General features: G+C 40.3%; 1 protein-coding gene across 1 annotated transcript in view; it reads left to right on the forward strand.

Annotated features, from left to right (window-relative positions):
* The window catches only part of SOS1 (SOS Ras/Rac guanine nucleotide exchange factor 1), a 156,909-nt gene that overhangs the window by 131,650 nt on the left and 3,706 nt on the right, over positions 1 to 21,553 (forward strand). The window contains exons 14-21 of the mRNA XM_068232174.1: positions 1,428 to 1,650; positions 2,830 to 2,949; positions 9,097 to 9,259; positions 10,769 to 10,886; positions 11,620 to 11,792; positions 12,594 to 12,710; positions 14,392 to 14,656; positions 19,101 to 19,219. Coding sequence (XP_068088275.1) covers positions 1,428 to 1,650; positions 2,830 to 2,949; positions 9,097 to 9,259; positions 10,769 to 10,886; positions 11,620 to 11,792; positions 12,594 to 12,710; positions 14,392 to 14,656; positions 19,101 to 19,219 — 1,298 coding nt within the window. The remainder of the gene's footprint in view (positions 1 to 1,427; positions 1,651 to 2,829; positions 2,950 to 9,096; positions 9,260 to 10,768; positions 10,887 to 11,619; positions 11,793 to 12,593; positions 12,711 to 14,391; positions 14,657 to 19,100; positions 19,220 to 21,553) is intronic.

Genomic DNA, 21,553 nt, shown 5'->3' on the forward strand with positions numbered 1-21,553 from the left:
TCCTTGCGGACTCAAAGCGCCAGAGCAGAGCAGCAGCCACTAGGGCGCGCTCTATTGGCAGTAACACTGTAAGGGAGACTTGCCAAAGGTCTCCTACTGAATTAGTGCTGGCTTACTGAACAGGCAGAGCCGAGATTCGAACCCTGGTCTCCTGTGTCAGAGGCAGAGCCCTTAACCATTACACCATCAGCCAACTGCAGTAAAGAAGAACTCCCTCTTCCCTCCAGAAAAAAGCCTGCCGGTATGCTGCCAGTGATAGGTTGCATGACTGTAAAAGTAGGATATTTTTACTCACAGTTTTATTAAACAACTAAATCAAGGTAAAAACATAAATTTTTATGCTTATGGTTTTTTTTTCTATAGTATAAAGTTTGAGTTTACTGATTTCTGACCGTAACATGAAATGACTGTTTATTGCTGTATCATTTCAAATACAGATAGGTGTGCACATCTGTCTATATGCAATCTATATATTAAATAAAGGGTGCTGGTTATAAATATAAGTCTCCTCTCAGTAAGGCAGATTGTACAACAAGCTAGAAAAATGAACGTAAAACCGCCCAGCAAATTATCTTAAATTTTTATATACTGTAGTAATCAATGAGAAATTGAGAAATTGTTAAAAACATGCTGAAAAAGTACCATTTAAAAAAGGTAACTTGACAATGTTTGCAACATGCCATCACACTGTCAAAAAGGTCAGTGGATACAATATAGACAAGCAGTGACATTACCCTGACAAAACAGCACAAGTCTAAAAGAAAGGATCACACAGCCTGACGTTTCCTCAAAAGCTGGAAGAAGTATGGCCATAACACTTTAGCTGCAACATCTGTCTCTGTGATCCCTTCTTTCTGATTTGTGCTGTTTTGTCAGGTTTGTCACTGCTTGTCTATATTGTACATGTTGACCTTTTTGCTAGTGTTATGGCATGCTGTAAATCTTGTCAAGTCTTGTAACCTTTTTTTTTTACATGGTACTTTTTCAGCATGTTTGTGAAAGGTTCATTTGGTGTGCAGTTTTACATTCGTTTTTCTTGTTTGTTGCAGTGTGACAGATCTTCCACTGCTTGGCCAGGAGGTCATCAGTTCCCTACAATGTATTGTATAGCAGTGTCTTGGAAGCATTGCTCAGAGTGAACATCCCACTAAGAAACCTGCTCACTGGGACTTGGGGGAACCCATTAGCAGTGTTTCCTGGATGGCATTGTCATTGTCTGGACTTGGGGGAGCCTATTAGCAGTGTTTCCTGGGTTGTATTGTCATTGGCTGGACTTGGGAGAACCCATTAGTAGTGTTTCCTCGATGGCATTGTCTGTTTCATGAATATTTTTAGTTTTCTGTTTAGAGATACTTTTCAGAGTTGTGCTATTGTAGCTATGCAGACAGTTGTAGCCGATGGCATCATAATGCCTGTTTTTCTTATAGGTAAAGCCATGAAGAAATGGGTGGAATCCATTACAAAGATCATCCAACGCAAGAAACAAGCCCAAGCCAATGGACCTAGCCACAATATAACATTTGAGAGCTTGCCTCCTCCCATCGAGTGGCACATTAGTAGGCCTGGACAGATAGAGACCTTTGACCTGCTTACATTACATCCCATAGAAATAGCTCGACAGCTGACTTTACTAGAATCAGATTTATACAGGTATTGTCTCTGGATGTCTTTTTTATTATTCTTCTTTAAATAAAATCTATTTCTATTTTATCATCTGAACTAGCATTGTATAATTTTTTGTTAATTTCTATGATGTTTAATGCTTGCCGCTACTGATTTAGCCTGTTGGTAAATATACTTGTCTTTTTGTACTACCAACTAAAAGGCCTGCTTCACTCTAAAAGCAGAATTAGGCCTGGAACCCACTATCGGGATGTTACTAAGCAGTTGTGATTTGAAAAGCTCTTGCTAATGTAATGCTATGGGTGGGATCCTACTTGAGCAAGTCCACCATATCATTGCACTAGCAAAAGCTTTTTCAAATCACTAACGCTTAGAAAAGGCTGCTAGTGGGTTTGAGCCCTTACAGTCTGGTAAAAATGCAGTATACATTTGTTTCCTTAATTTTTATTGCCCATACAGTTATCCTTTTTATTTAAATGTAATAACTGTGTAAAGGTCATGAGTCACCCCAGCATAAAATTCACATGCACATTTGGCCAATGGTAAACCTCAGACCCATATCCACTTCCTGCTCTTGGTAAACTGGTCGCAGCCACTCATTTGTAAGAAACGGGGCACCCAGCAGGAATTGCTATCCACACCTACAACCAAATAGGTTTATTAAAGTTAAGCAAGCAGAGGCGGTAGCTAATTTGAACACTGTGCCCAGCAGCAGTCAAAAGCAAGGGTCCTGGTGTGCAGTTTTTCCCTCTGGGTCCCCTATTTCTTACAAACCCGTGGTCACTGCCATTCTGCTATGTACAGGAAGCGGCTGTGGCTCAACTCAACCATACTAGCTCTTGCATTTTTGTGTGAACACGTGTTTTCTGTTCATATTGCAGTGAGTTGAACAGGTGCAAGTTGTTGTATAGTGGGCATTATAGAGTATTGTTTGCTTTGCTCATTGCTTGTCTGGCTTTGAACCTACGTCTGCCATTACACAGCATCTCCTTTCATGGTCATTGGTAGAGATGCCAATATTTCTGACAGGATGTGAATTGTGTTCCAAATTGTATGTCATTTTGAGTTGGGCCAATCCAAATTAGCAGCAGCTGTGTCTGACAATCTGCACATAAATTGCATAAAAATGTGCATCAAGTTGGAAACTCTTGCAATTCATTTTTAACCTTGAATTACTAGTAAGCCTGTTTGTTTTCTTCCTTACAGGGCTGTACAGTCTTCAGAACTTGTCGGTAGTGTTTGGACTAAAGAAGATAAAGAGGTTAACTCTCCCAACCTCTTAAAAATGATCAGGCACACAACTAATTTAACTTTGTGGTTTGAAAAGTAAGTTCATCATTTCAGCAGTATTTTTTTTTGTTTCCATATTGTTTTCTGCAGTCATTGATTTGACATATTCACGTGATTCTCCTGATAACAGATGCTTACACCTACCACGTGTGTTCACCATTGTGGAACTGACATGTTCTGAGCTTTATTTTCTAGAGTTATGCCAAAAATAGGCCAAAGATCTTGATCTAGCACAAAAAATGACTACAGTTTTGATGGAAAGAAAAAACTGTATAGACAGCAGACAGAACCTCCTTATCTCATTGTGTGGGATAATGGAAGGAGCATACAGACGAGGGTTGAGATGTGCCGCACAGTGCAAAATTGTGAGGACACAAAAAGGTCCACAAAGTGCCGGTGAACGTGCGCAAATGACCAGCTGAGAAGAATAATCGCCAATTGAGCCAGGAACTGTCCGGTTGTGTCTCTCTATGGTGTCAGCATGTGGAATTGCACAATCACCTTCATGGGATCATTAGAATGGTAATGAGGGTAAAACACTGAACTGAGTTTTTTTTTATTGCATGAAAGTTTATTAGACAAGGGCAAATGACAAATGTTGCATCAAAAAAGGAAATAGATGCAAACAAAATTATGCAAAATTTCCAAGCAGTATTATACATACTATTAAAGGGAACCTTAACTGAGAGGTATATGGATGTTTCCTTTTAAACAATACCAGTTACTTGGCAGTCCTGCTGATTTCTTTGGTTGCAGTAGTGGCTGAATCATACACCTGAAACAAGCATGCAGCTAATCCAGTCCTACTTCAGTCGGAGCACTTGATCTGCATGCTTGTTCAGGGGCTGTGGCTAAAAGTATTAGAGACACCAAGATCAGCAGTAGAGTCAGGCAACTGGTATTATTTTAAAAGGACAAATCCATATCCCCCTTTAAGCAGTCTAAAAAATAGAATGAATGACCACTTCTACAAAGAGTTTGTTGCATATTGTCTCAATAGTTTGGGATTGACTCCTAGCGTGGGAAAGTTGTTGAACACTACGCTTTGGATGAACACTGCGCAAACTTCTTCTTCCAAACTCGCAGGAGAGAGAGAGAGGGCAGCAGGGGAAGAGAGAGGAAAAAGCCCAAATAAAACAGACTATAGAAAGCTGCAAGGAACGATACATAGAGGAATGGAGATGTGACATAAAGAATTCCAAGAAACTCGCTGTCTACCAATCACTACAGAGGGAGTACACAATGGCTCCATATCTGGAGAGGCTACACCTCCACAAAGACAGACAGGTATTGAGTTTGTACCGTCTGAGTGCCCACAGCCTGGAGATAGAGACAGGGCGGCACAGACAGACATGGAAGCCCCGGGAGGAGAGACTGTGCAGACAATGCGACCAGGAGGTCTTGGAGGACGAGGCCCACTTCCTGCTACACTGCAGCAAATATGCACCTGTGAGGACCGCCCACTTCCAGAGACTCCGCCCACATCCAGGATTTTACCTCCACAGATGAGGAGAGGAAACTCTACATCCTACTGGGGGAGGAGGAAACAACCGTGCAAATAGCTGCCCGATATGTCACAGCCTGCCACCAACTGAGAGGAACATGATACCACATGGACTGTATTCCCCCCCCCCCCAATACCCCCCTATGGACTGTATATCCCAGTCCCCCATGCTGTCCCTTACATCATCCACACACCTATGGACTATATACCCCAACTCCCTATATCCTTCCCTTATTCCCACAACCCCCCCCCCCCCCCCCATGTTAATGTTTTGTTTTGCTTTGGCAATGCTAAATGTATTTGGTCCTGCCAATAAAGCTTTTTTGGATTTGGATTTGGAAAACAGAGAAGGAAGGGGGAGGGGGATGATAGTGCTATGGCCACCATTGTCACTGGAAAACCATGTGTCCAAATGGCTACTGAGCCCCAGTATGAGGTCTCTAATGGGTTCATAATTTGTTTGTAGCTGCCTGAGCCTGTCTGCCCAGGTCGTAATGAGTTGTTTAGTTCAATCATGTGCCAATAAAATGGTCTCTTCCATCTGCTTAGTTACACTTCTATTCAGCAATGGGCCCTCAATTACCATTCCATTAATCTCAGAAAGGAGGTTGGGTACTTCCACTTGCTTACACTATAGAGAGAGACTTGCCACCCCACAGTCAAGTCCTGGACTCAGAGATTAAAGTGGATCCGAGTTAAAAAACTAATTATAACAACTAACTTGTCTATGTATTTTATCTAAAGTTTAGATAGTTTACACAACAACTCTAGCTGCAAACAGCTTCAACAGTATATGATTATTTCTTCCTGTGATACAATGAGAGCAGCCATATTCTACTTGTCATCACACAAGAAAGCTGCTCTGCATCTCCACCCCTCAGCCTGTGAAAACTCCACTCCTCTCTCCTTCCCTCTCCGCCCCCTTGCCTCTGAAATCTCTGGCTGGTAACGTCTCCTCCTCCTTCGGGAAAAGCCTCCTCCTCCCCAGACTGAGCTCCCATGAGCACTTGCTACATGGGACTCAAAATGCTAAGGCGCTGGAGGAGCTGTAGGCGAGGCTTGTTTAGTTTATAGGGAATTAGGGTATTAAAACAAAAAAAAAAGTATTAGGCTTGAGGAATGCCCTATAAACTAAATGTAAGGAACACAATTATGCAATGTGTAAAAGATTATCTCGGATCCACTTTAAGCTTCTCATCTGGTCACATGAATGGGTTTCTCAGCACTTTGTACAGGTGAGACCAATCCTGGGCAATACTTCTATCTGTTGGCATTTTCCTGGACTCCCTGAAAGTTTTAGGGTCCACTTTGAAATGTTTTAGATTTTCAATTTCAAAGTACATTTCTCCTTATCAGTCAGATTTTTTTTTTCACCTCTTAGAGGAACATAATTGAAGTTGTATTTGGGGAACAGCATGCATGCTTTTTGTCACTTGTTTGCTTATGTTCAGTAACAACAAAGGACCAGCACCACACTTGTGCAACTTGACAAAGGTCGTTTGGCCGAAACAGCGGGCTGTCGTTGCTGATGATTGCTTTGATGCTACAATAAACCATTACTGAGCTATAATACATCGTGTGGTGCCGGTCCTTTGTTGTTACTGCACTATTGCGACCCCTTGGTACTGGGGTGAGGACCTTTGGCACACTACTTTTTGATTTTTGGTGGACGCTCCTGGTATTTTGTTTCTGCATTGGTTGCTTATAAAACTTTCTAAATATGCCCAGCATGTCTGTGGATAATTATGAAAGTCAACATAAGTGATGCTGCACACCTGCCCTGGATTTATTTCCTGCACACCTGTCCTGATTTGTGTGTGCCTCTAAGCCTCATGATCAGCCGAATCACTGTTTAAAGAGAACCTGTACTGAGTAAAATTATTTAAAATAAACACATGAGGTAACTTCACATGAACATTACATAGTTACCTTGCCATCAGTTCCTCTCAGAAGCTCACCATTTTCTTCTGACAATGATCACTTCCAGTTCTGACAACATTTTGTCAGAACTGAAATAAATCAGTTGCTGTCAGTTTTATATCAGTTGCTGTCAGTTACAGCTGAGAGGAGAACTGATGTGTCCATGTTTCCCTATGGCTCAAGTGGGCGATGTTACAGTTTAACTGTGTGCTGACCAGAAAGCTGTTACGGAGTAATGGCCATTTTCAAAATGGAGGACGGAGAATTCCATTGATCACAGTGGACAAACAGGACACAGGAGAGGAGAAAGAGATTGAGGAGTAGACTACACAGCAGGTAAGTATGACTTGTGTATGGTTATTTTGACTATTAATTTTCAGTACAGGTTTTCTTTAAGTACGGGCTCAGGAGACCAGACACTGGCAACTGTCTACATAACAGACTGCCTGTGCTGTAGACTGCAGTTTTCTCAGAGACATCCAATCTGTGCCTTTTCCCTGCTGTCTGTACAATGACACAAAGAATCTTGAAACACAGCTATTGTGAAGTTGTAAAATCCATGCATACATACATATAAAATGTACATTGCTGTCTATGTCACTGTCAAAGTTGGTTTTGAAAATCTGACAAGTTTTGGACTAGAAAAACACAACGTTGATCCTTATAGAAGTATATATACTAAAACGTAACTTTTATTATTTTCAATAAAAAAAAATTCTCATAGAGAGCATCATTAACATATCAAGATAAGATTGCACTATTGCAGATCATATTTTAGATACCACCATCCAGGTAGATTTATTCGATCCTACAATCCTATCCCTTGAATAATACTTTTTCTAATCTTACATACAAGATAAAACCCCCCACCAGTCCAACATGTTTCAGCTCCTAAACTGGAGCCATCGTCAGGGAAAGTGCTCTGTGCTAGGGTGCTAGTGAGTGAACTAGTCCATCTTGTCATAGGAATTCTCAGATATTTCTTAAAGGGGCACTACAGCGAAAAACTGTAAAATATGTGCAAACCTATACAAATAAGTACATTTTTTTCCAGAGTGAAATGAGCCATAAATTACTTTTCTCCTATGTTGCTGTCACTTACAGTAGGGAGTAGAAATCTAACAGAAGTGACAGGTTTTGGACTAGTCCATCTCTTTATAGGGAATTCTCAGGTATATACTTATTTTCAAAAGCACTTAGTGAATGGCAGTTGCTCTGTCCAACTGCCAAAAAACCTGTGTAGGGAGCAGGGACGCTGGCCAGCATCATTGTTTAACTCCTTTTTCGGGAATATCTTTATAAAGAATAAAAGCCTTGCTGAGAATCCCCTATGAAGAGATGGACTAGTCAAAAACCTGTCACTTCTGTACGATTTCTACTGCCTACTGTGACAATAACATAGGAGAAAAGTAATTTATGGCTCATTATACTCTGGAAAAAATGTACTTATTTGTATATGTTTGCACATATTTTAAATTTTACAGTTTTTCGCTGTAGTGCCCCTTTAACTAACAAAAGCACTTAGTGAATAGTAGTTGCTAAGTCCATCTGCCAAATTAGCATTTAAGCAAATAGGGAAGCCAGCCAGCATCTTTGTATAGAGCATTTCCAAGAAGTGCTTTTGTAAAGAATAAAGGAAAATCTGGGAATCCCCCGTGAGAAGATGAACTAATCTAAAAACTGATCTGTCTGCTTTTTTTTTTCTTCTTACAAACTACTTGCTACAGCAACACAGGAAAAAGGTAGTTTACAGTGAATTTTACTCGGGAAGAAACGTACATTTTATATGTGTGCATTTTACAATTTTTCACCATAGTTGTCCTTTAATCTTAGCCCCCTCCAGTATGTTCCTTTAGGTCTTATAATGATAATTTTAGCTGTAGCAGCTGTTGGAATGCTCAAATGTTCCATTTTTGTGTGAAATAATTACCAAGCTGTTAAATGATATATTTAGGTCTTTGCTTGCAGATGGGCTTTAAAAATAGAACATGCATTGTAGACCAGTTTGTTTAAACAGGAGGTTAAAGAGAGAAAATACATGTTTTTAACCATTGAGCAAATGACCCTGTTATTGAACAACAAGGCCATTATAGGTGACCCATTGAGTAATAAAAACAGATTCCCCGTTTAGGCCTGCAGTCTGTTCTGAGAAACACAGTGTTGTGTAAAAGTAACAGTTCCATTGTGTAGCAAGCTGTGTGTTTCCTTTTACTGTGTTTATATCCAGCACTGAAGTCATTGCTGTACCTCTGTGGAGCGGTGCCAGTAACCTGCCAGCATAATGCTCCTGTTTTTTTTTGCACTCTGCTCAGAGGTTAAGAGGAACTTGTAAATGACCTGCTTGGGGAACGATGTTTATATCTTGTTAATACCTGGAAACTTAGTAAACCACACTCTGTTTAACTGAAGTTACTGCCTACATTCTCTACATCCTCTGGTCATTGTTGTATGAACCATGTCGGATTCTCTTTCACAATATTTTTCTGTTTTCTATTTTGTATGCTATTATTTTGTGTCTCTTGTGGATTTTCAGCTGCTTGCTGTAAACAATGGTTTTCTATGTAAACACTTTATTTCTTGGGGCTGCGTGGTTTTATAATACATTGTTCATAAAGAAAATAGTTATAATTCTAGATAAATACAAAAGCTTGATTGTTACAGAGGTTTGGTTTTGCTTGCATTTGAGCATGTGTGGCGGTTTCCTCCTGTTCAGTGACTACATCTACTGATCTTCATACGTACCCCATGTTGTCCTGCAGGTGTATTGTAGAAACAGAAAACTTAGAAGAACGGGTGGTGGTTGTGAGCCGGATTATTGAAATCCTCCAGGTCTTTCAAGAGCTAAATAACTTTAACGGAGTGCTTGAAGTTGTAAGTGCCATGAACTCCTCACCGATTTACAGACTTGATAATACCTTTGAGGTGAGTATTTTATTCTGAGATAATACAGGATGGCGTATGAAAGACCGGCCCTGAGCCTGTCATGTGCGCCAGCATACAGTCAGGTGCCGGCGGCTGGTCCCCATGCAACTCTTACTCTACCTGCTGTGTGTGTGTTCTCTATGGTGTAATGAAGCCTGTTTCACCTATATTTGCGCTGCTGTGTGGGAGTGGTACTTTGTGTGTGTACTAATGGCATTTAGCGAAACCGGCTTCCATTAGCCAGAGAGGACACACACAGCAAGGAGAGTGCATGAGGACTGGCTGCTGTAGTCTGTCTGTATACTGGAGCATGTGACTGGCTAAGTGTCGGTCTTTTGTGCACCACCCTGTAAATGTAAATCTAACCCAATAATGTGCACATCAATAGGAATGATTGAACCCAGGAGTCTTTAACTATATGTTGCAGGTTATTAGATATAAGCAAAATGTGACCATGCCATAAGTCACGTGATGTACATTACATTCTTGGTCTAAAGTCAGACAAAAAAGGATTTGTATGTATCTTGACCTAATCCAGTGCAACAAGTTAACAAGTTCCAGCAGTAATAAAATAGCTACATATCATTACTGGTCCATTGTCCAGCTGGTCACATGATCAGGCAAGGGTTGTTTTTTGTAGATTCCTACAACAGTGTTTTTTGAGTGGAGTTGCTGAGCTCTGGCTCGTACGAAACTACCCACTACTCTCCAGGTACTTAGCTCAAACCTGTTCAGGGGAATAGTCCTTGTTTCCTGTTTTGACTGACAGGAGTACATTGCTGCAGGAAGAACGGAGATTGGGATTTCAAAATAAAAATTTAGTGTGAAAGGATCAGAGGCACTGTGCTGGCCTGTATTGCTGCCTTTCACTTCCTGCTCTGGTGACACTTCATACATTGCAATGTTGTAATGGGAACAGAGGATAACACGAGTTCATGGGGGCCACAGACAGCCAGCAGGAGTAGACTTACTAACATTCTCCTGAGATGGAGAACAGAGGTCATCCAACTAACGTGGATTAGATTTTTTAATAATTGTCCGTCTGCTGTTATATGGCGCATGACACGATACCTGAAGAAGTTGGTGTAGACCTGCAAAACGCATTGCCAGCACAAGTTACGTTTTGAACCAGATCTCCATGCCCAGTTCTCGTTCAGGAGGTAATTTGCACCTCCTGAAGCTGACGGATATCATTGCAGGCTGCAGGACAGATAATCAGATGTACTTCTAAGAAGTAATTGGTAAGCAAATAGAATAAAGTTCTCTGCTCCCCCTGGATACAGCAGAAAAGTTTCTGCCTTGTTTACAAAGTGTATGCACGTCCAGCTTAGTCTTATAATGTTGCCCGGTAAAGGCAGGTTTATTGAATTTAATTGTAAAGCATAGGTTTTAACCCTTGAAAACCAGTCATATTTTTTTTATCAGACTATAGATTAAATTTGATAACAATACCATGTTAAGATTAAAATGTTTACTACCATTTCATTCTGTATGTCTTCCCCCATTTAGCAAATACCAAGTCGGCAGAGGAAAATTCTTGAAGAAGCTCATGAATTAAGCGAAGATCACCAAAAGAAGTATTTGGCTAAACTCAGGTCAATTAATCCACCATGTGTGCCTTTTTGCGGTAAGTATTGTTTGTAGTCAACACTTTTTAGTGTTCCGAAGCAAAATAATTTGAGTAAAAGTTTATTACAGCCGATTTACAAACATTAAAGTGAACTGAACTCTTGCACAGCACACAATTATAAGTCTTAATTCCACATATAGGGCATGATTCACAAAGTTTTTTCACCTGTTTGCCTCTGTTTTTACCTTATCTATGTTACATTTGTACGCTCCCAAGAGCAAATATATAATATAATTAAGGTAAGAAAAGTAATATTGAAATTAAGTTAATCAGGAACAACCTACTTTGAGTGATTATTTTGCTTTTAAATGTGCTGAAAGGTTAAGACTTCGCAGGTGCTGCCCTGCGACACGCTTTTAGGCTTAGGCATCCTTTGGTTTAACTTTGCAGGAGCAAGAAAAGTGTTAAATTGCAAACGTTAGTGTTTTTTTTTTAGGATTTCTATAAATTCTAATGAAGCATAATTCATTTTTTTCATAAAGGTTATATGCAGTGGCTAATCATCTTGAGCAGAGAGTAAACTGAGTTTAGTTCCACTTTAAAAACAGAATCCATTTTTTTCAGTAAGCAAAGTAGGCCACATCAGTTGCCCTATCCTGCCCTTATCACCAGCCACGTCCTGCCCGCAGTTCCACATGTTAATCGGACACACACAACACATGCTGGGCTCCAAACAGGGCCACAGAGAACTGAGACCTCGTTTTAACGTTGTAAACTGTGTTTTCTCCAGGTATTTATTTGACCAACATTTTAAAGACAGAAGAAGGCAATCCTGATTTTCTGAAAAGACACGGGAAGGAACTGGTAAACTTCAGCAAGAGGAGGAAAGTAGCCGAGATCACAGGAGAGATCCAGCAGTATCAGAATCAGCCATACTGTTTACAAGTAGAAGCTGACATCCGTGTAAGTAATGACTATCTGCTTCTGACACATCCTGTGATAATGACTACACACAACTGGAGTGCAGACCAATTCCTGTCGCCTAGAACCACAAAAAGAAAAAGTTCTATCCTGCAACAACCCAGCACGTATGCGCAAAAATGATAATGGAGTAAAAAACTGTGAAGAAAATACACAATGATTTTATTAGTGGGACATACCTAGAGCAACAAGAATAAAAAGCAATAAATCAGCTGATATAATTCATACCGCTGTTTAATATTAATTATTTCATTAATTACGCTTAAATTGTCTGTTGCTGGGGGGGGGGGGTGTTTGGTGTTTTTTTTTTTTTTTCTTTGAATGGTAGGGGTTTTTTTTCTGGTGATTGGGGACCTTTTTTCAAATTTTAGCATTTTTTTGCACTCGCACTTTGGTATACCGGTATATGAATTATTGAATTATATAATCGTGACCATGACAACCAGTACCTTTAGGGAGTATCTTCCTTCATAATGGATTAATTATTGTGATTTTGGGACCGGCTTTGTTGATTTTTTTTTTTGCGCTTTATTGTGCTGCGTATGTCTCAATAATACAATTATCATGTATTTTCTGATTTGTGACTCCATTATATTTTTTGCACAGATGTGCAAGTTTTGTGACAGGATAGATATTTTTCTTTTTGTGGTTTTATGTCATATGTCCTATCCTAATAATGCTAAATACTACCTCAATACTATAGCTTCCAACACAGTGCTTAACGCCAACACAGTGCTTATCAATTATACAGTGTTCAACAGTAACTCTTTATATTTATTTCAGAGGTTTTTTGAGAACCTGAATCCGATGGGGAATGTTGCAGAGAAGGAATTTGAAGACTACTTGTTTAAGAAGTCGCTGGACATTGAGCCACGGAATGCAAAGACTTTGCCAAGATTTGTAAGCAGTGTTTTTAGGTTTTTATATTTAAAGCCAGACTTAAGGTGGCCATACATCATTAGTCAATCATGCGCATTTTCATTATAGTGGTGACTTTTTCCCTGGCTAAGCATACTGTAGATGCAGATGTGCCATCTAGTGGCTGTTAATTAATATGACAGCAAGAACTAAAGTCATACTGCAAGTCACACTATTTACTATGTTTTCAAATGGTACTGTTAAGATGTAGCCCATAGAATTGGTAAACTTTTTTTTTATTTCATGGTAATTCAGCATTATAGTAGAGGGGGCCTCAGACAATCAGGGCTGAAACCCACTAGCAGCCTTTTCTAAGCGCTAGTGATTTGAAAAAGCTCTTGCTAATGCAATGCTATGGGGGATTTTTATAAAATCACAACGCTCAAGTGGGATCACACCCATAGCATTACATTAGCAAGAGCTGTTCAAATCACAAAGCGCTCCTAGTGGGTTCTAGGCCTCACAGGTACACAAAGTGGCAGAGCAATGACCTCACCAGCAGGCTAAAAAGTCAGAACAAGCTATAAAGGTCATTCACCTTTGCAGTGCTTATGAATAGGCACAGTAGTTCTAAATTATTACAACGTGTTGTTAGGTCATGATCATTAAAGCAAACAATCGTTCCAATGATCACTCACAATTTAGCACCTGTCGCAATAGTTTGTCAGCCATGAACAAATCAGTTGGTATCAGCACTAAAGTATAAAAAAGAATGAAAATGTGCATTCATGTTCACGACCATTTAGTTTTGAGATGATCAAATTGATCAGTCTTTTCAATAGTAGAATAATAGTGTATAGCCAGCTGTAGTTTGTAGCAGGACTGGTGCACTAAGGAAGGTCCCTGATCAAATTTGTGGGCAGGTCAGAACTTGTTTATTTGTAGTTTTTTTCCCCTGATAAAGCAGCCTCATAGTTACATAGTTACATTCTCTTTGGCCATAAGGGCCCGTTCAGATCAGAAATGCGGATGGCCATGCGTGCGGAACGCGTGCGGACCGCAACGCGTACGAACGCATGGCCATCCGCGTTTGTGTGCGTTGCGTGGCTGATCCCATCACTGAAAAGTGAATGGGACAGCCACGCGTTTTTGCAAAATCTGCGTGCAGCATGCGTTCCCGGAACGCATGCAGTGTGAACATTAGACATTGCACTCTATGCAATGTCTGATGTCGTGCGTTTTGGCCACCTGCACGCGTTTCCAAAACGCGGCTGGAAACGCGTGCAGTGTGAACGGGCCCTTAGTGTGCCACGTGGAATGACGATATTTGCCAGTCCACCCCATTGTGGACATGTGACAAAAATGCCAAGCTTGCTTTTTATTCCCAGTCCATCTATCACTTTTGTTACACTGTCATTTTATAATTGTATGCTGAAATGTACACAGCAAAAAATAGATGAACCCTCTGCTCACATGAAGCCTGCAGATGCAAGTTCATATAGATGCACACAACAGTCTATTGTTATGAAGGTGAGCCTCATAACCCACTTCAAGGCCAGTTGCGTTGTGTAGTCCCTATGCTAATAGTGAAAGGCAACCACACATGCTCTCTGATATCAGGTTTTCATGAATTCGATTGGATGTTACAAGTAAAAAACTGACTGAGTGAAAATGTCTTTCTTTAGGAATCAATCCCTCGTTTTGTGTTTTTCCTCTCCTTCAGCAAAAAAAGTACAACTATCCTCTGAAGTCTCCTGGCGTGCGTCCGTCAAACACAAGGCCGGGCACAATGAGGCATCCCACTCCCTTACAACAAGAGCCACGAAAGATCAGCTACAGTCGCATCCCAGAGAGTGAAACAGAAACCGCAGCCTCTGCACCAAACTCACCCAGGACACCCTTAACTCCTCCTCCACAATCCACAGCATCCAGCACCACCGACGTCTGCAGTGTGTTCGATTCCGACCCATCAAGTCCTTTTCATTCACGTAGGTGTCTTTCCAAGTCCTTGTCTTCAACGCAGTTCTATGATTCTTCAGTAGCTTAGTTTTTCTTAGGTCTTTTTGTTTATCACGTTACCATAATAGATTTCAGGTGGTTTAGGCTTGGTTTTTGCTGCATAGATTTATGGAAAATGGCTTTATTGAAAGGTGATAATGTAGATGAACTAGACTAGAGCATATATAAATGGTCTTAGCTACCAAGTATTTTCTAATACTGGTCATCTAAAAGCAGTCTGAGCTGCTTATCGCGCAGAGCTCCCCTGACAGGTTGGAAGAGTAAAGAAAGCTGCCTTGCACGTTTTAAAAGACAACTTTCATACATACATATGAAATGTAGATTTCTCCCAGAATAAAATGCACTATATATTACCTTTTACTTATGTCACTGGCACTTACAATAGGTAGTGAAAGTCTGACAGATATATCTGACAGGTTTTGGTTTAGTCCATCTCCTCATGGGATATTCTCAGTTATTTCTTTGTTTACCAAAGTACTTACTGAATTGCTCAGTCCAACTGCTAAAATAATGTGCACCTGTGTAGGGAGGCTGGCCGACATGATTGTATAGATCATTTCCTGATAGTAATTAATTGTATTGCAACAAGGAGGCCCAGACAGGATACAGACAACTATGATTCAAGAGTCTGAATGACTCAATATAACCTAAATCAGAAGACCACTATATTAAAATTCTGCATGCACCATGTCAGCAAAATATTGGGTATAGGACAAAAGGTGAACAGACTCTTGGGTGCATGCAAAAATTATTATTTATTAATTTAATCAATTAAATAGAAAATTTGAAAAACCACATACACAAAAATATCAATATATATAGGACAACATATAACTAACGAACATTTATTAAATAAAAGCGGACAAAAATATCCCAGGTAGCTCGATGGGAGGCTGCAGTCCTCCAATCCTAATCTATATTAATGTTCCTATAAACCTAGCAGGATGGTGATGCTATTAATGAGAATTGTGCTATTGCACTATTGATGGAGGCAAAGTTCAGAGAATGCCCATATAAATCCAGAAAATCCAGTGATGTACAAAGGACCAAGAGCTCTAGGCCTAAAATTGGATTGTTAATAAGCAGCCTTGTGATCTGAAATGATGTAAATTGATGCCCAAACCTCCGCTTAAATGCGCTATAAGGATCACTGTAGATAAAGTGGTCCTGGACCCAATCGCAGTCCTGAAGAAAGCATCCACAGATCCGTGGAAACCGCGTCACTTGCTTGGTTATAAATCACAAGTAAAGATGGAACACAGCGGTGAAGCACACAGCAGAAGCAGAAGCGATACCATCAAGCACAGTGCAGGTAGTTCACATGCAATTCAATGGAATAGCTGTATCAGCAGGCATATAACAAAAGTTCTTTAAGCAGCAAAGCAGAGGTAGCTGGGTTAGCATAAGTGAATTAGCTGCATAGTTCCAAGTAGAGCATAGAGCTGCACAGCAAACAGTACATAATTACCATCCTGCGTAAGTAAATCCGGATAGGTAAGGAATCCCTTGGTTACAGGAAGGCTCCTGGGATAGTGTCCACGGGTGGACGCATATGTACCGACATGTTTCGCCGTTACCAATGACGGCCTCTTCAAGGATATTGTCCTTCTTAGTCTCTGTCCGCATATAACTAATGCGGACATTTAAATCCTCCAGGAGCCCGCCTCCCAAGCCCCCGTGACCCGCCTCATCAGCCGCAAAGGCGGCTGGTACACGGCGCGTGACGTGCACCCATTCATATTACTTATTATATTTATAGGACCCGGTCATTCAGCCTCGTATTGGTATATTGCCATAGTTATAGTTATGAGTTTCATTGGATACGATTTGTGTGTATAAACATATATATGCACATTTCTTGCTATATTTATATTTTTGATAGCTTTTGTTTTTTGCTTTATGTATTATCTTTTTTCTTAATGAATTTTTCATTATTTTTGTTTTGTTTTGTATAAAACACATGATGTTTAGCTGTGATCCGGTGCGCGCTTTCCCCCTCCCCCCCTTGGTCGCCGACAGTGGAGCGCCGTACTTCCTATTTGCGCTCCACTGTGGGACGCACGACGCAATCACTTCTGCCTCTGTGCGCTCTGATGCGCTGGATGGCGTGTGACGTCGCGCGCCGTGTACCAGCCGCCTTTGCGGCTGATGAGGCGGGTCACGGGGGCTGGGGAGGCAGGTCTGGAGGATTTAAATGTCCGCATTAGTTATATGCGGACAGAGACTAAGAAGGACACTATCCTTGAAGAGGCAGTCATTGGTAACGGCGAAACATGTCGGTACATATGCGTCCACCCGTGGACACTATCCCAGGAGCCTTCCTGTAACCAAGGGATTCCTTACCTATCCGGATTTACTTACGCAGGATGGTAATTATGTACTGTTTGCTATGCAGCTCTATGCTCTACTTGGAACTATGCAGCTAATTCACTTATGCTAACCCAGCTACCTCTGCTTTGCTGCTTAAAGAACTTTTGTTATATGCCTGCTGATACAGCTATTCCATTGAATTGCATGTGAACTACCTGCACTGTGCTTGATTGCATCGCTTCTGCTTCTGCTGTGTGCTTCACCGCTGTGTTCCATCTTTACTTGTGATTTATAACCAAGCAAGTGATGCGGTATCCACGGATCTGTGGATGCTTTCTTCAGGACTGCGATTGGGTCCAGGACCACTTTATCTACAGTGATCCTTATAGCGCATTTAAGCGGAGGTTTGGGCATCAATTTACATCATTTCAGATCACAAGGCTGCTTATTAACAATCCAGTTTTAGGCCTAGAGCTCTTGGTCCTTTGTACATCACTGGATTTTCTGGATTTATATGGGCATTCTCTGAACTTTGCCTCCATCAATAGTGCAATAGCACAATTCTCATTAATAGCATCACCATCCTGCTAGGTTTATAGGAACATTAATATAGATTAGGATTGGAGGACTGCAGCCTCCCATCGAGCTACCTGGGATATTTTTGTCCGCTTTTATTTAATAAATGTTCATTAGTTATATGTTGTCCTATGTATATTGATATTTTTGTGTATGTGGTTTTTCAAATTTTCTATTTAATTGATTAAATTAATAAATAATAATTTTTGCATGCACCCAAGAGTCTGTTCACCTTTTGTCCTATACCCATTTCCTGATAGTATTTCATTTGTTCTTAACAAAAGTACTGAGAACCTCTCATTAGGAGATGGTCTAGTCCAAAATCTGTCAGCTCAGTCTACTATTCACTTCCTACTGTAAGTGACAGCATTTAACTCTGAAAGAAATGCACATTTTATAGAAGTGTGTTTTATATTTTACAGGTTTTTTTGATAGTGGTCTTTTAATTTTTTGTGTTTGACTTAAAGTTTCCTATTCTGAAATAAATGTAAAAATTTTAAGACTTTTATAAGCACTTTCAAGGGAATTTATACACTATAATTTGTTTTGACTTTATTGGAAAATCTGGCTTAATATACTGTACTCCTTCCCCTCTGATGTGCAGTATGGTCCTCATAGGGCAGTATCTGTTGTCTCCCTCAGTGATTGACATCACTCACTGTCCTCCTAGAGGTGCCCATACATGGTACAATTTTTTTAATTTTGTTTCGATTATATAATTTTGTTCAATTATTCCGTTAGATCAAATATAAAGATTTGTGAATGTCCAATTGGATTTTTATTGAAAAAACAGAATAATCAATTCTTTTTTCTTGATAGAAAAAAAGATTCTTTGAAACTTTCATTCAATCGTTTTGGTCGAATAAATGGGAAAATTGAACATTTTTTTTGTACCGTGTATGGGCACCTTTATGTAGATCTCTGTTTGTGATAACTACTGTATATACTCAGGCATAAGCCTAGCGTTTCAGGACAAAAAAATGTGCTGAAAAGTTACCCCCTCGGCTTATATGCGAGTCAGTGGAGCAGAATGGATGGTGGATCAGGTTTTGTTATTGGCAGAGGAGTGCAATGATCATGCACTAGTGATCTTGCTCTTGTCAGCTTGGTCCCTGCTTTGTCCGTGCCCCTCAAGGCTATCTGTGTCCCCTGGCTTGTGGAGCGGAGCGTGCAAGCAAAGTGTCAGCGGTGCATTGATCAGGGATTCCTCCTGTGTGGCAATCGCTGTCTCGTATCTATGACTCCATCTAGTGGCGTCTTAAGAAACCGCTGTATCATCCTTGGGGCACATCTGGCTATGAGGAGGAAGGGTGACTTGTACTGGGGGCACATTTGGCAACTGGGGGAGGGGGGATTATCCGCGAGTCAATAACTTTTTCCTGGTTTCTAAGGGTAAAGTGGGTACCTTGGGTTATACACGGGTCCGCGTATATAGGAGTATACATAGTATGTGAGGTTTCATCTTACTGCGTGAATGATGGTTTTGTTTTCCTAATGTATAAATCAGCATTTATATTGTTACTTCAGGCTCTGCCTCAGTGTCTTCTATCAACTTCACGAAGATTTGTGATGAAATTCAGGTTCCTCCGCCTGTCCCTCCTCGCAGACGACCAGAATCCGCCCCAACCGAGTCATCCCCATCAAAGGTAATGCAGAAATAATTCTAATATCTGATGTTATTAGTATTTGTTACAAATTGCTATATGGCTATTAATTTGCAATGTAGAATACGCAAGTACATCGTAAAAAATGTAATTTTTCTAGGTTCTGGTCACTCTTGGGCCTTTTGTAAGCGCTTGTGATTTCAAAAGCTCTTACTAATGCAATGCTGGGGGGATTTTTTTTAAAATACATCCCAAGTGGAAGAACACATAGAGCATTACATAAGCAAGAACTTTTCAAATCCAAAGCGCTTAGAAAAGCACTGCTAGTGCACTGCTAGTGGGTTCTGGGCCTCAGGGCCCATTTCCACTAAGTGCAAATTCTCGCATTGAAAATGTAACCATTGAATACCTATAGAGTAATAACCATTGAATGCAAATTTTTGCATGCAGTACAATGCAGAAAAATATGGATAGAGTTCTGCAACATGCTTTCGTTTCTCGTGTAATGATTGATAGACGCATACGAAAATTCACTTTAAAATTTGCATACAGGAAATCATATGCAAAATGTAATACCCTAGTTGAAATAGATTGTCCGATATGCCTGCATATATTTATTAATCTGTATCGCCCCCCTTCAATTGTCAGTTAGTTCTCCTCATAGACAAACAGAAATCGTAGATATAGGGACAAACAACGTTACATGAAAACTTTGGATCACTGTTAACGAATGATGACACATTAGGAATGATCACCGTACGGAGACACAGCTTGTCTATCTGCCGAGCAGCCTATTCTTTTCTATAGAGAGTGGAGAGATATAGGAAGAGTGGGAGGCACTACACTGCGATGGACTACAGTAATATTTGCCATGGAGTATTTTGCTGGGTAATTGAAGATGTGGAGGCCACTGAAATCAGGGACAGCTGCACACACTCTAAGTTTTCTCTCAGTATAAAAGCTTTACTCTGTTTTAATTCCTCCCTGAGGTCAGTGCTAATAAGGCATATATGACGGATCTTAATTCTGCGGCAGCCTAGAATTGTCAGCCTTAAGCTCAGACGTTGTTTATTGTACATTCAGACTAAGATGCGTATACTCACGCAATGACTGCTGACAGCCAAAATAATGGTTTGTGCTTGTATGGGTGATCTGTCTGAAGTCTGTACAGGCATCCCCCATACTCTCCTTGCTGCCCAGTTTTGACAGGTGCAATCAGCAGCTGCAGATATTTATCAGGCAGTTTCTTTGCTGTGAAGTGGAACTAGGCTCAGAACTTCCTCTTTGCTTTAAAAGATTAGCCACAGCACAATAACCTTTATGAGGAAAAAAAATCTTTATTACAATTTATGGAAATCCTAAAAAAAAACCCTGAAGTTTTACTTAGTTTCACTTTTGCAGAAGGCACTGGAAGGGTTAAGCCTCAGTGTTTACTATGGTTTGCCTAAACGAACACAGAATACAGAGAAGTAAATTTATTCAACAACTTTGTGTTCTGTGCAAGTGTTTGGGTCTTGCTTTAAAGAGACACTGAAGCGGAAAAAAATATATGATATAATGAATTGGTTGTGTACTATGAATAATTACTAGAAGATTAGCAGCAAAGAAAATATTCTCATACTTTTATTTTTAGGTATACAGGATCTTCTCAAAAAATTTGCATATTGTGATAAAGTTCATTATTTTCTGTAATGTACTGATAAACATTAGACTTTCATATATTTTAGATTCAAATACACACAACTGAAGTAGTTCAAGCCTTTTATTGTTTTAATATTGATGATTTTGGCATACAGCTCATGAAAACCCAAAATTCCTATCTCAAAAAATTAGCATATTTCATCCGTCCAATAAAAAAAAGGTGTTTTTAAAACAAAAAAAAAGTCAACCTTCAAATAATTGTTCAGTTATGCACTCAATACTTGGTCGGGAGTCCTTTTGCAGAAATGACTGCTTCAATGCAGCGTGGCATGGAGGCAACCTGGCACTGCTCAGGTGTTATGGAGGCCCAGGATGCTTCGATAGCGGCCTTAAGCTCATACAGAGTGTTGGGTCTTGTGTCTCTCAACCTTCTCTTCACAATATCCCACAGATTCTCTATGGGGTTCAGGTCAGGAGGAAAATGCCAAAAGAGAAAGTTGAGAGACGCAAGACCCAACACTCTGGATGAGCTTAAGGCCGCTATCGAAACATCCTGGGCCTCCATAACACCTGAGCAGTGCCACAGGCTGATTGCCTCCATGCCACGCCACATTGAAGCAGTCATTTCTGAAAAAGGATTCCCGACCAAGTATTGAGTGCATAACTGAACATAGTTATTTGAAGGTTGACTTTTTTTTTGTTTTAAAAACACTTTTCTTTTATTAGTCGGATGAA

The sequence above is a fragment of the Hyperolius riggenbachi genome, chromosome 4 (assembly GCF_040937935.1).
Source record: "Hyperolius riggenbachi isolate aHypRig1 chromosome 4, aHypRig1.pri, whole genome shotgun sequence".
NCBI lineage: Eukaryota > Metazoa > Chordata > Amphibia > Anura > Hyperoliidae > Hyperolius > Hyperolius riggenbachi.